Below are 13,249 nucleotides of genomic sequence, written 5' to 3'. Positions count from 1 at the left end.
TAGCCTCTGTTATTGGTAATGGTGAGAGGTTAGTATGTTTTTTTGTATCCTCTGTTATTGGTAATGGTGAGAGGTTAGCGTGTTTTGTTGTAGCCTCTGTTATTGGTAATGGTGAGAGGTTAGCATGTTTTGTTGTAGTCTGTTATTGGTAATGGTGAGAGGTTAGTATGCTTTGTTGTAGCCTCTGTTATTGGTAATGGTGAGAGGTCAGCATGTTTTGTTGTAGCCTCTGTTATTGGTTATGGTGAGAGGTTTTCATGTTTTGTTGTATCCTCTGTTATTGGTAATGGTGAAAGGTTAGCATGTTTTGTTGTAGCCTCTGTTATTGGTAATGGTGTGATGTTAGAGTGTTGTGTTGTATCCTCTGTTATTGGTAATGGTGAGAGGTTAGCATGTTTTGTTGTAGCCTCTGTTATTGGTAATGGTGAGAGGTTAGTATGTTTTGTTGTAGCCTCTGTTATTGGTAATGGTGAGAGGTTAGCATGTTTTGTTGTAGTCTCTGTTATTGGTAATGGTGAGAGGTTAGCATGTTTTGTTGTAGTCTCTGTTATTGATAATGGTGAGAGGTTAGCATGTTTTGTTGTATTCTCTGTTATTGGTAAAGGTGAGAGGTTAGCATGTTTTGTTGTAGCCTCTGTTATTGGTAATGGTGAGAGGTTAGCATGTTTTGTTGTAGCCTCTGTTATTGGTAATGGTGAGAGGTTAGCATGTTTTGTTGTAGTCTGTTATTGGTAATTGTGAGAGGTTAGTATGTTTTGTTGTAGCCTCTGTTATTGGTAATGGTGAGAGGTTAGTATGCTTTGTTGTAGCCTCTGTTATTGGTAATGGTGAGAGGTCAGCATGTTTTGTTGTAGCCTCTGTTATTGGTTATGGTGAGAGGTTTTCATGTTTTGTTGTATCCTCTGTTATTGGTAATGGTGAAAGGTTAGCATGTTTTGTTGTAGCCTCTGTTATTGGTAATGATGAGAGGTTAGCATGTTTTGTTGTAGCCTCTGTTATTGGTAATGGTGAGAGGTTAGCATGTTTTGTTGTAGCCTCTGTTATTGGTAATGGTGAGAGGTTAGTATGCTTTGTTGTAGCCTCTGTTATTGGTAATGGTGAGAGGTCAGCATGTTTTGTTGTAGCCTCTGTTATTGGTTATGGTGAGAGGTTTTCATGTTTTGTTGTATCCTCTGTTATTGGTAATGGTGAAAGGTTAGCATGTTTTGTTGTAGCCTCTGTTATTGGTAATGGTGTGAGGTTAGAGTGTTGTGTTGTATCCTCTGTTATTGGTAATGGTGAGAGGTTATCATGTTTTGTTGTAGCCTCTGTTATTGGTAATGGTGAGAGGTTAGTATGTTTTGTTGTAGCCTCTGTTATTGGTAATGGTGAGAGGTTAGCATGTTTTGTTGTATCCTCTGTTATTGGTAATAGTGAGAGGTTAGCATATTTTGTTGTATCCTCTGTTATTGATAATGGTGAGAGGTTAGCATGTTTTGTTGTAATCTCTGTTATTGGTAAAGGTGAGAGGTTAGCATGTTTGTTGTAGCCTCTGTTATTGGTAATGGTGAGAGGTTAGCATGTTTTGTTGTAGCCTCTGTTATTGGTAATGTTGAGAGGTTAGCATGTTTTGTTGTAGTCTGCTATTGGTAATGGTGAGAGGTTAGCATGTTTTGTTGTAGCCTCTGTTATTGGTAATGGTGAGAGGTTAGTATGTTTTTTTGTATCCTCTGTTATTGGTAATGGTGAGAGGTTAGCATGTTTTGTTGTAGCCTCTGTTATTGGTAATGGTGAGAGGTTAGCATGTTTTGTTGTAGTCTGTTATTGGTAATGGTGAGAGGTTAGTATGCTTTGTTGTAGCCTCTGTTATTGGTAATGGTGAGAGGTCAGCATGTTTTGTTGTAGCCTCTGTTATTGGTTATGGTGAGAGGTTTTCATGTTTTGTTGTATCCTCTGTTATTGGTAATGGTGAAAGGTTAGCATGTTTTGTTGTAGCCTCTGTTATTGGTAATGGTGTGATGTTAGAGTGTTGTGTTGTATCCTCTGTTATTGGTAATGGTGAGAGGTTAGCATGTTTTGTTGTAGCCTCTGTTATTGGTAATGGTGAGAGGTTAGTATGTTTTGTTGTAGCCTCTGTTATTGGTAATGGTGAGAGGTTAGCATGTTTTGTTGTAGTCTCTGTTATTGGTAATGGTGAGATGTTAGCATGTTTTGTTGTAGTCTCTGTTATTGATAATGGTGAGAGGTTAGCATGTTTTATTGTGGTCTCTGTTATTGGTAATGGTGAGAGGTTTTCATGTTTTGTTGTATCCTCTGTTATTGGTAATGGTGAAAGGTTAGCATGTTTTGTTGTAGCCTCTGTTATTGGTAATGGTGTGAGGTTAGAGTGTTGTGTTGTATCCTCTGTTATTGGTAATGGTGAGAGGTTATCATGTTTTGTTGTAGCCTCTGTTATTGGTAATGGTGAGAGGTTAGTATGTTTTGTTGTAGCCTCTGTTATTGGTAATGGTGAGAGGTTAGCATGTTTTGTTGTATCCTCTGTTATTGGTAATAGTGAGAGGTTAGCATGTTTTGTTGTATCCTCTGTTATTGATAATGGTGAGAGGTTAGCATGTTTTGTTGTAATCTCTGTTATTGGTAAAGGTGAGAGGTTAGCATGTTTGTTGTAGCCTCTGTTATTGGTAATGGTGAGAGGTTAGCATGTTTTGTTGTAGCCTCTGTTATTGGTAATGTTGAGAGGTTAGCATGTTTTGTTGTAGTCTGCTATTGGTAATGGTGAGAGGTTAGAATGTTTTGTTGTAGCCTCTGTTATTGGTAATGGTGAGAGGTTAGTATGTTTTTTTGTATCCTCTGTTATTGGTAATGGTGAGAGGTTAGCATGTTTTGTTGTAGCCTCTGTTATTGGTAATGGTGAGAGGTTAGCATGTTTTGTTGTAGTCTGTTATTGGTAATGGTGAGAGGTTAGTATGCTTTGTTGTAGACTCTGTTATTGGTAATGGTGAGAGGTCAGCATGTTTTGTTGTAGCCTCTGTTATTGGTTATGGTGAGAGGTTTTCATGTTTTGTTGTATCCTCTGTTATTGGTAATGGTGAAAGGTTAGCATGTTTTGTTGTAGCCTCTGTTATTGGTAATGGTGTGATGTTAGAGTGTTGTGTTGTATCCTCTGTTATTGGTAATGGTGAGAGGTTAGCATGTTTTGTTGTAGCCTCTGTTATTGGTAATGGTGAGAGGTTAGTATGTTTTGTTGTAGCCTCTGTTATTGGTAATGGTGAGAGGTTAGCATGTTTTGTTGTAGTCTCTGTTATTGGTAATGGTGAGAGGTTAGCATGTTTTGTTGTAGTCTCTGTTATTGATAATGGTGAGAGGTTAGCATGTTTTGTTGTAATCTCTGTTATTGGTAAAGGTGAGAGGTTAGCATGTTTTGTTGTAGCCTCTGTTATTGGTAATGGTGAGAGGTTAGCATGTTTTGTTGTAGCCTCTGTTATTGGTAATGGTGAGAGGTTAGCATGTTTTGTTGTAGTCTGTTATTGGTAATTGTGAGAGGTTAGTATGTTTTGTTGTAGCCTCTGTTATTGGTAATGGTGAGAGGTTAGTATGCTTTGTTGTAGCCTCTGTTATTGGTAATGGTGAGAGGTCAGCATGTTTTGTTGTAGCCTCTGTTATTGGTTATGGTGAGAGGTTTTCATGTTTTGTTGTATCCTCTGTTATTGGTAATGGTGAAAGGTTAGCATGTTTTGTTGTAGCCTCTGTTATTGGTAATTATGAGAGGTTAGCATGTTTTGTTGTAGCCTCTGTTATTGGTAATGGTGAGAGGTTAGCATGTTTTGTTGTAGCCTCTGTTATTGGTAATGGTGAGAGGTTAGTATGCTTTGTTGTAGCCTCTGTTATTGGTAATGGTGAGAGGTCAGCATGTTTTGTTGTAGCCTCTGTTATTGGTTATGGTGAGAGGTTTTCATGTTTTGTTGTATCCTCTGTTATTGGTAATGGTGAAAGGTTAGCATGTTTTGTTGTAGCCTCTGTTATTGGTAATGGTGTGAGGTTAGAGTGTTGTGTTGTATCCTCTGTTATTGGTAATGGTGAGAGGTTATCATGTTTTGTTGTAGCCTCTGTTATTGGTAATGGTGAGAGGTTAGTATGTTTTGTTGTAGCCTCTGTTATTGGTAATGGTGAGAGGTTAGCATGTTTTGTTGTATCCTCTGTTATTGGTAATAGTGAGAGGTTAGCATGTTTTGTTGTATCCTCTGTTATTGATAATGGTGAGAGGTTAGCATGTTTTGTTGTAATCTCTGTTATTGGTAAAGGTGAGAGGTTAGCATGTTTGTTGTAGCCTCTGTTATTGGTAATGGTGAGAGGTTAGCATGTTTTGTTGTAGCCTCTGTTATTGGTAATGTTGAGAGGTTAGCATGTTTTGTTGTAGTCTGCTATTGGTAATGGTGAGAGGTTAGCATGTTTTGTTGTAGCCTCTGTTATTGGTAATGGTGAGAGGTTAGTATGTTTTTTTGTATCCTCTGTTATTGGTAATGGTGAGAGGTTAGCATGTTTTGTTGTAGCCTCTGTTATTGGTAATGGTGAGAGGTTAGCATGTTTTGTTGTAGTCTGTTATTGGTAATGGTGAGAGGTTAGTATGCTTTGTTGTAGCCTCTGTTATTGGTAATGGTGAGAGGTCAGCATGTTTTGTTGTAGCCTCTGTTATTGGTTATGGTGAGAGGTTTTCATGTTTTGTTGTATCCTCTGTTATTGGTAATGGTGAAAGGTTAGCATGTTTTGTTGTAGCCTCTGTTATTGGTAATGGTGTGATGTTAGAGTGTTGTGTTGTATCCTCTGTTATTGGTAATGGTGAGAGGTTAGCATGTTTTGTTGTAGCCTCTGTTATTGGTAATGGTGAGAGGTTAGTATGTTTTGTTGTAGCCTCTGTTATTGGTAATGGTGAGAGGTTAGCATGTTTTGTTGTAGTCTCTGTTATTGGTAATGGTGAGAGGTTAGCATGTTTTGTTGTAGTCTCTGTTATTGATAATGGTGAGAGGTTAGCATGTTTTGTTGTAATCTCTGATGATGAATAGATATGGAAGGTTTCAGGACACTGATGTATCTGAAAATGTTGAAAAAATATACTGCCACTATTTTCACCACCAAAGAATAGCAGTGTGATTTTAATATGATTTGACTCTTTGCAGGCTGTCAGGCTGTCTAGTCACAGAGGAAGGCTGTGCTTCTCTGGTCTCAGCTCTGAGGTCAAACCCCTCACACCTGAGAGAGCTGGACCTGAGCTACAATCACCCAGGAGACTCAGGAGTCAGACTGCTCTCTGCTGGACTGGAGGATCCACACTGCAGACTGGAGAAACTCAAGTATGTAGAGGGTTAATGTCAATGTTCATATCAGACATGTTGAACTTATCAGGCTGGTTAAGACAAACATTCTGACCACCACTTGGACAGAATTATCTGGACAATGTTGTGTGTGTGCTTGTGTGTCCAGTGTGTGAGTTCAGGTGTATCCCTCAATGACTGTCTGTTCTTCTGCTTACCGCTACAGTGTGGAACATGGTGGAGAGAACAGAATAAAACCTGGGCTTAGAAAATGTGAGTGTTGACTGATGTGAAGAATATGACTAAGAATAAGTCTTAATTCAAGTTAAGCCAAAGTGTGTGTGTGTGTGTGTGTGTGTGTGTGTGTGTGTGTGTGTGTGTGTGTGTGTGTAATTAATGGTAATAAGTGTGTTTTATATTACCTTACAGTATAACATATGATCATTCAACAAGTCTCAAGTTACCTTAACTTCTCCTTTTGATACCTAGAAACATCTACATTAAATTAATTAGTGAAAAGTGAATTAACATTCTAATGTGAATGATGATGATTTCTAATATTGTGTCTGGTTTCATCCATCAGATGTCTGTGATCTCACCCTGGACCCAAACACAGTAAACAGACGCCTCTCTCTGTCTGAGGAGAACAGAAAGGTGACATGTAGGAGAGAGAAGCAGCCGTATCCTGATCACCCAGAGAGATTTGAGGACTGGAAACAGGTGCTGTGTAGAGAGGGTCTGACTGGGCGCTGTTACTGGGAGGGAGAGTGGATTGGGGAAGGGGCTGTTATAGGAGTGACATATAAAGGAATCAACAGGAGAGGAAGAGGATGGGGTGAGGACTGTTGTCTTGGATACAATGACAAGTCCTGGAGTCTGGTCTGCAATGACAACAGTTACTCTGCCTATCACAATAATAATCTCACTACCATAGACGTCCCCTCCTCCAGCTCCCACAGAGTAGGAATGTATCTGGACTGGCCAGCCGGCACTCTGTCCTTCTATAGAGCCTCCTCTGACACACTGACCCACCTGATCACATTCACCTCCACATTCACTGAGCCCATCTATCCTGGGTTTGGGGTTTCTTTTGATGGCGACTCGGTGTCTCTGTGTCTGTAAATAATAAATAAATAATAATAATATACACACACACACACACACACACACACACACTGAAACACACTGGACACACACTGGACAGACACACACACACACACACACATACTTGACTGAAACACACTGGACACACACACTGGACAGACACACACACACACACACACACACACACACACACACTTGACTGAAACACACTGGACACACACACTGGACAGACACACACACACACAAACACACACTTGACTGAAACAAACTGGACACACACACTGGACAGACACACACACACACACACACACACACTGGACTGAAACACACAGGACACACACACACACTGGACTGAAACACACTGGACACACACTGGACAGACACACACACACACACTGGACTGAAAAACACTGGACACAAACACAAACTGGACACACACACACACACACACACACTGGACACACACATTGGAAACACACACACACACACACAGGACACACACACACAGAAAACACACACACAGATACTGGACACACACACACACACACAGGACACACACAAACACTAGGACACACAAACACTAGGACACACACACACATACATTTGAAACACACACACACACAAACACACACACACACACACACACACACACACACACACACTGGACACATACACAGGACACATACACAGGACAAACACACACACACACACAAACACACACTGGACAGATACACACACAGAACACACACACACTGGAAAAACACAAAGACACAAAGACACACACTGACGCACACACACTGGACACACACACTGGACACACACACATAAAACACACACTCACACACTGGACACACACACTGGACATACACACATACAGGACACACACACAGAAAACAGACACACACAAACACACACTGAACACTCAGGGGACACACACACACAAACACTGGACACACAAACACACTGGAAACACACACACATACAAACACTGGACACACAAACACACTGGACACAAACACGCACACACAGGTCACATACACAAACACTGGACACACACTGGACACACAAACACACACACCAACACTATGACACACACACACACTGGACACACAAACATACACACACACTCTGGAAACATAGACAGGACACACACACACACACATATGGGACACACACTGGACACACACACACACACACACACACTCACACACTGGACACACACACAATGGACACACACACACACACACACACACACTGGACGGTAACACAATGGACACACACACTGGACACACACACACACACACACACACTGGACACACACATTGGAAACACACACACACACACAGGACACACACACACAGAAAACACACACACAGATACTGGACACACACACACACACACACACAAGACACACACAAACACTAGGACACACAAACACTAGGACACACACACACATACATTTGAAACACACACACACACAAACACACACACACACACACACACACACACACACACACACACACTGGACACATACACAGGACACATACACAGGACAAACACACACACACACACAAACACACACTGGACAGATACACACACAGAACACACACACACTGGAAAAACACAAAGACACAAAGACACACACTGACGCACACACACTGGACACACACACTGGACACACACACATAACACACACACTCACACACTGGACACACACACTGGACATACACACATACAGGACACACACACAGAAAACAGACACACACAAACACACACTGAACACTCAGGGGACACACACACACAAACACTGGACACACACACACATACAAACACTGGACACACAAACACACTGGACACAAACACGCACACACAGGTCACATACACAAACACTGGACACACACTGGACACACAAACACACACACCAACACTATGACACACACACACACTGGACACACAAACATACACACACACTCTGGAAACATAGACAGGACACACACACACACACATATGGGACACACACTGGACACACACACACACACACACACACTCACACACTGGACACACACACAATGGACACACACACACACACACACACACACACACTGGACGGTAACACAATGGACACACACACTGGACACACACAAACATACACACACACACACACTCTGGAAACATAGACAGGACACACACACTGGACACACACACACAAACACACACTGGACACACACATATGGGACACACACACACACACACACACATACACACTCACACACTGGACATACACACACTGGACACAAACACACAGGAAACACACTCACTGGACACACACACACACTGGACACACACACACACACTGAGACACACACACTGGACACACATACAATGGACACACACTGGACACACACACCAGCACAAACACACACACAAACACACACTGGACAGACACACACACACACACTGGACACACACACACACACTGAGACACACACACACACACTGAGACACACACACACACACACATACACAGACACTGGACACACACTGGACACACAAACACACACAGATACTGGACACACACACACAAACACTATGACACACACACACACACTGGACACACAAACATACACACACACACACTCTGGAAACATAGACAGGACACACACACACTGGACACACACACACACAAACACACACATATGGGACACACACTGGACACACACACACACACACACACACACACACACTGGACACACACACAATGGACACACACACACACACACACACATACAAACTCACACACTGGATGGACACACAATGGACACACACACACTGGACACACACAAACATACACACACACACACACTCTGGAAACATAGACAGGACACACACACACTGGACACACACACACAAACACACACTGGACACACATATATGGGACACACACACACACACACACACATACACACTCACACACTGGACATACACACACTGGACACAAACACACAGGAAACACACTCACTGGACAGACACACACACACACTGGACACACACACACACACACTGAGACACACACACACACACTGAGACAGACACACACACACTGGACACACACACACTGGACACACACACACTGGACACACACACACTGGACACACACACACTGGACACACACACACACACTGGACACACACTCACACACTGGACACACACTCACACACTGGACACACACACCAGCACAAACACACACACACACAGCGGACACACACACAATCACACACAGGACACACACACACTTGACACACACACACTGGACACAAACACACAGGAAACACACTCACTGGACACACACACCAACACAAACACACACACACACATACACACTCACACACTGGACATACACACACTGGACACAAACACACAGGAAACACACTCACTGGACAGACACACACACACACTGGACACACACACACACACACTGAGACACACACACACACACTGAGACAGACACACACACACTGGACACACACACACTGGACACACACACACTGGACACACACACACTGGACACACACACACTGGACACACACACACACACTGGACACACACTCACACACTGGACACACACTCACACACTGGACACACACACCAGCACAAACACACACACACACAGCGGACACACACACAATCACACACAGGACACACACACACTTGACACACACACACTGGACACAAACACACAGGAAACACACTCACTGGACACACACACCAACACAAACACACACACACACATACACACTCACACACTGGACATACACACACTGGACACAAACACACAGGAAACACACTCACTGGACAGACACACACACACACTGGACACACACACACACACACTGAGACACACACACACACACTGAGACAGACACACACACACTGGACACACACACACTGGACACACACACACTGGACACACATACACTGGACACACACACACTGGACACACACACACACACTGGACACACACTCACACACTGGACACACACTCACACACTGGACACACACACCAGCACAAACACACACACACACAGCGGACACACACACAATCACACACAGGACACACACACACTTGACACACACACACTGGACACAAACACACAGGAAACACACTCACTGGACACACACACCAACACAAACACACACACACACACTGAGACACACACACACACACTGGACACACACTCACACACTGGACACACACTCACACACTGAGACACACACACCAGCACAAACACACACACACACAGCGGACACACACACAATCACACACAGGACACACACACACTTGACACACACACACTGGACACAAACACACAGGAAACACACTCACTGGACACACACACCAACACAAACACACACACACACATACACACTCACACACTGGACATACACACACTGGACACAAACACACAGGAAACACACTCACTGGACACACACACCAACACAAACACACACACACACACTGAGACACACACACACACACTGGACACACACTCACACACTGGACACACACTCACACACTGGACACACACACCAGCACAAACACACACACACACAGCGGACACACACACAATCACACACAGGACACACACACACTTGACACACACACACTGGACACAAACACACAGGAAACACACTCACTGGACACACACACCAACACAAACACACACACACACATACACACTCACACACTGGACATACACACACTGGACACAAACACACAGGAAACACACTCACTGGACACACACACACACACTGGACACACACACACACACCAACACAAACACAGAACAGCTTTTTCACTGATTTTACCACTTTGCATTTTTTATGATACATTTTACTGTTTGTGTTTGTACCACAGGAGGTTGGTGGGACCTTAATTGGGGAGGACAGGCTTGTAATGGCTGGAGGGGAATAAGTGGAATGGTATCAAACACGTGGTTTCCATGTGTTCCATTTCATTCACTCTGTTCCAGACATTATTATGAGCCGTCCTCCCCTCACCAGCCTCCTCTGGTATGTACTGTCCTATATGTGAGAGAGCTCCAACAAGGAATTACAATGTATGTATTACTTTTAATACCTGCAAATGGCAAATAAACTACTAGAACTCCTTATGAATGTCTGCAGCCGACTAGACTGTTGGCGTCTGACAAGAGGTGAAAATATTACAGGAATATTCTGCAAATGTTGATGAAGACGTCACTCAATCCACCCAAAACAACATGCAGTCTTTCCACAAGACTCCCATGAAGTTATAGTGTGACGTTATGGGTTGACGTTAAAGTAACATTCTCAGAACATACTGCACTTGTTTTATACTGTTTTAGATGGATCCTCTGTTTATCATCTTGTTTTATACTGTTTTAGATGGATCCTCTGTTTATCATCTTGTTTTATACTGTTTTAGATGGATCCTCTGTTTATCATCTTGTTTTATACTGTTTTAGATGGATCCTCTGTTTATCATCTTGTTTTATACTGTTTTAGATGGATCCTCTGTTTATCATCTTGTTTTATACTGTTTTAGATGGATCCTCTGTTTAAACATTTAAACTCTAACAATAACACTGTTAAAATACCAATGTGATCATTTGTTGTGTGTTATATATGGACATACGCTCCATAGTTGTACTTGTATACAAGGATATATTGTACTTTTCATAATTAAACATAATTGAATCAAGAAAAAGCCTGTTCATTGTGAAAACAGTTGGGTTCGATTCTTCATTGCCTCTGCCAGTCACAGGTTGATGTTTGTCATGAATCTTGACCTGGAGCCAGAACTGTGTGATTTCCTCTAGACATGCCAGCTACAAAGTCAAAATTGGCTGTGGAAAATAATGTTGTTTTATGGTCTTAATTTAAGAGAAGGATTAGCAGTGTGGTCAGGGTTAAGGTTAGAATTAAAATCTGATTGTATTACTTTGTGCCTGTGCCAACTAGTGACCTCTTTGCTGAACTGCCTCCAGGGCAAGATTCATGACAGTAAATGCCAACCTGCCTCCCAGTCATCCCCTCCTTATCTTTACAAGGCTGCAGAACATACACGCTAGTGATGTGTGGGTTCTCTCATAACCCTCAGTCCCCAGGTGGGTAGATGGCAGGTTGAATAAAGAGAAGCTAGTGATGTGGGGTTCTCTCATAACCCTCAGTCCCCAGGTGGGTAGATGGCAGGTTGAATAAAGAGAAGCTAGTGATGTGGGGGTTCTCTCATAACCCTCAGTCCCCAGGTGGGTAGATGGCAGGTTGAATAAAGAGAAGCTAGTGATGTGGGGGTTCTCTCATAACCCTCAGTCCCCAGGTGGGTAGATGGCAGGTTGAATAAAGAGAAGCTAGTGATGTGGGGGTACTCTCATAACCCTCAGTCCCCAGGTGGGTAGATGGCAGGTTGAATAAAGAGAAGCTAGTGATGTGGGGGTTCTCTCATAACCCTCAGTCCCCAGGTGGGTAGATGACAGGTTGAATAAAGAGAAGCTAGTGATGTGGGGTTCTCTCATAACCCTCAGTCCCCAGGTGGGTAGATGACAGGTTGAATAAAGAGAAGCTAGTGATGTAGGGGTTCTCTCATAACCCTCAGTCCCCAGGTGGGTAGATGGCAGGTTGAATAAAGAGAAGCTAGTGATGTGGGGGTTCTCTCATAACCCTCAGTCCCCAGGTGGGTAGATGGCAGGTTGAATAAAGAGAAGCTAGTGATGTGGGGGTACTCTCATAACCCTCAGTCCCCAGGTGGGTAGATGGCAGGTTGAATAAAGAGAAGCTAGTGATGTGGGGGTTCTCTCATAACCCTCAGTCCCCAGGTG

At 43.0% G+C, this 13,249-nt stretch overlaps 1 protein-coding gene across 1 annotated transcript in view; it reads left to right on the top strand.

Annotated features, from left to right (window-relative positions):
* Positions 1-6,410, top strand: part of LOC139393690 (NLR family CARD domain-containing protein 3-like) — a 72,877-nt gene extending 66,467 nt beyond the window's left edge. Inside the window, exons 6-8 of the mRNA XM_071142034.1 lie at positions 5,154-5,327; positions 5,515-5,561; positions 5,872-6,410. Of these exons, the coding sequence (XP_070998135.1) occupies positions 5,154-5,327; positions 5,515-5,561; positions 5,872-6,410 (760 nt within the window). The remainder of the gene's footprint in view (positions 1-5,153; positions 5,328-5,514; positions 5,562-5,871) is intronic.
* Positions 6,411-13,249: the final 6,839 nt, after the last annotated feature.

The sequence above is a fragment of the Oncorhynchus clarkii genome, unplaced genomic scaffold (assembly GCF_045791955.1).
Source record: "Oncorhynchus clarkii lewisi isolate Uvic-CL-2024 unplaced genomic scaffold, UVic_Ocla_1.0 unplaced_contig_11072_pilon_pilon, whole genome shotgun sequence".
NCBI lineage: Eukaryota > Metazoa > Chordata > Actinopteri > Salmoniformes > Salmonidae > Oncorhynchus > Oncorhynchus clarkii.
This window is presented reverse-complemented; position numbering and strand designations above follow the sequence as displayed.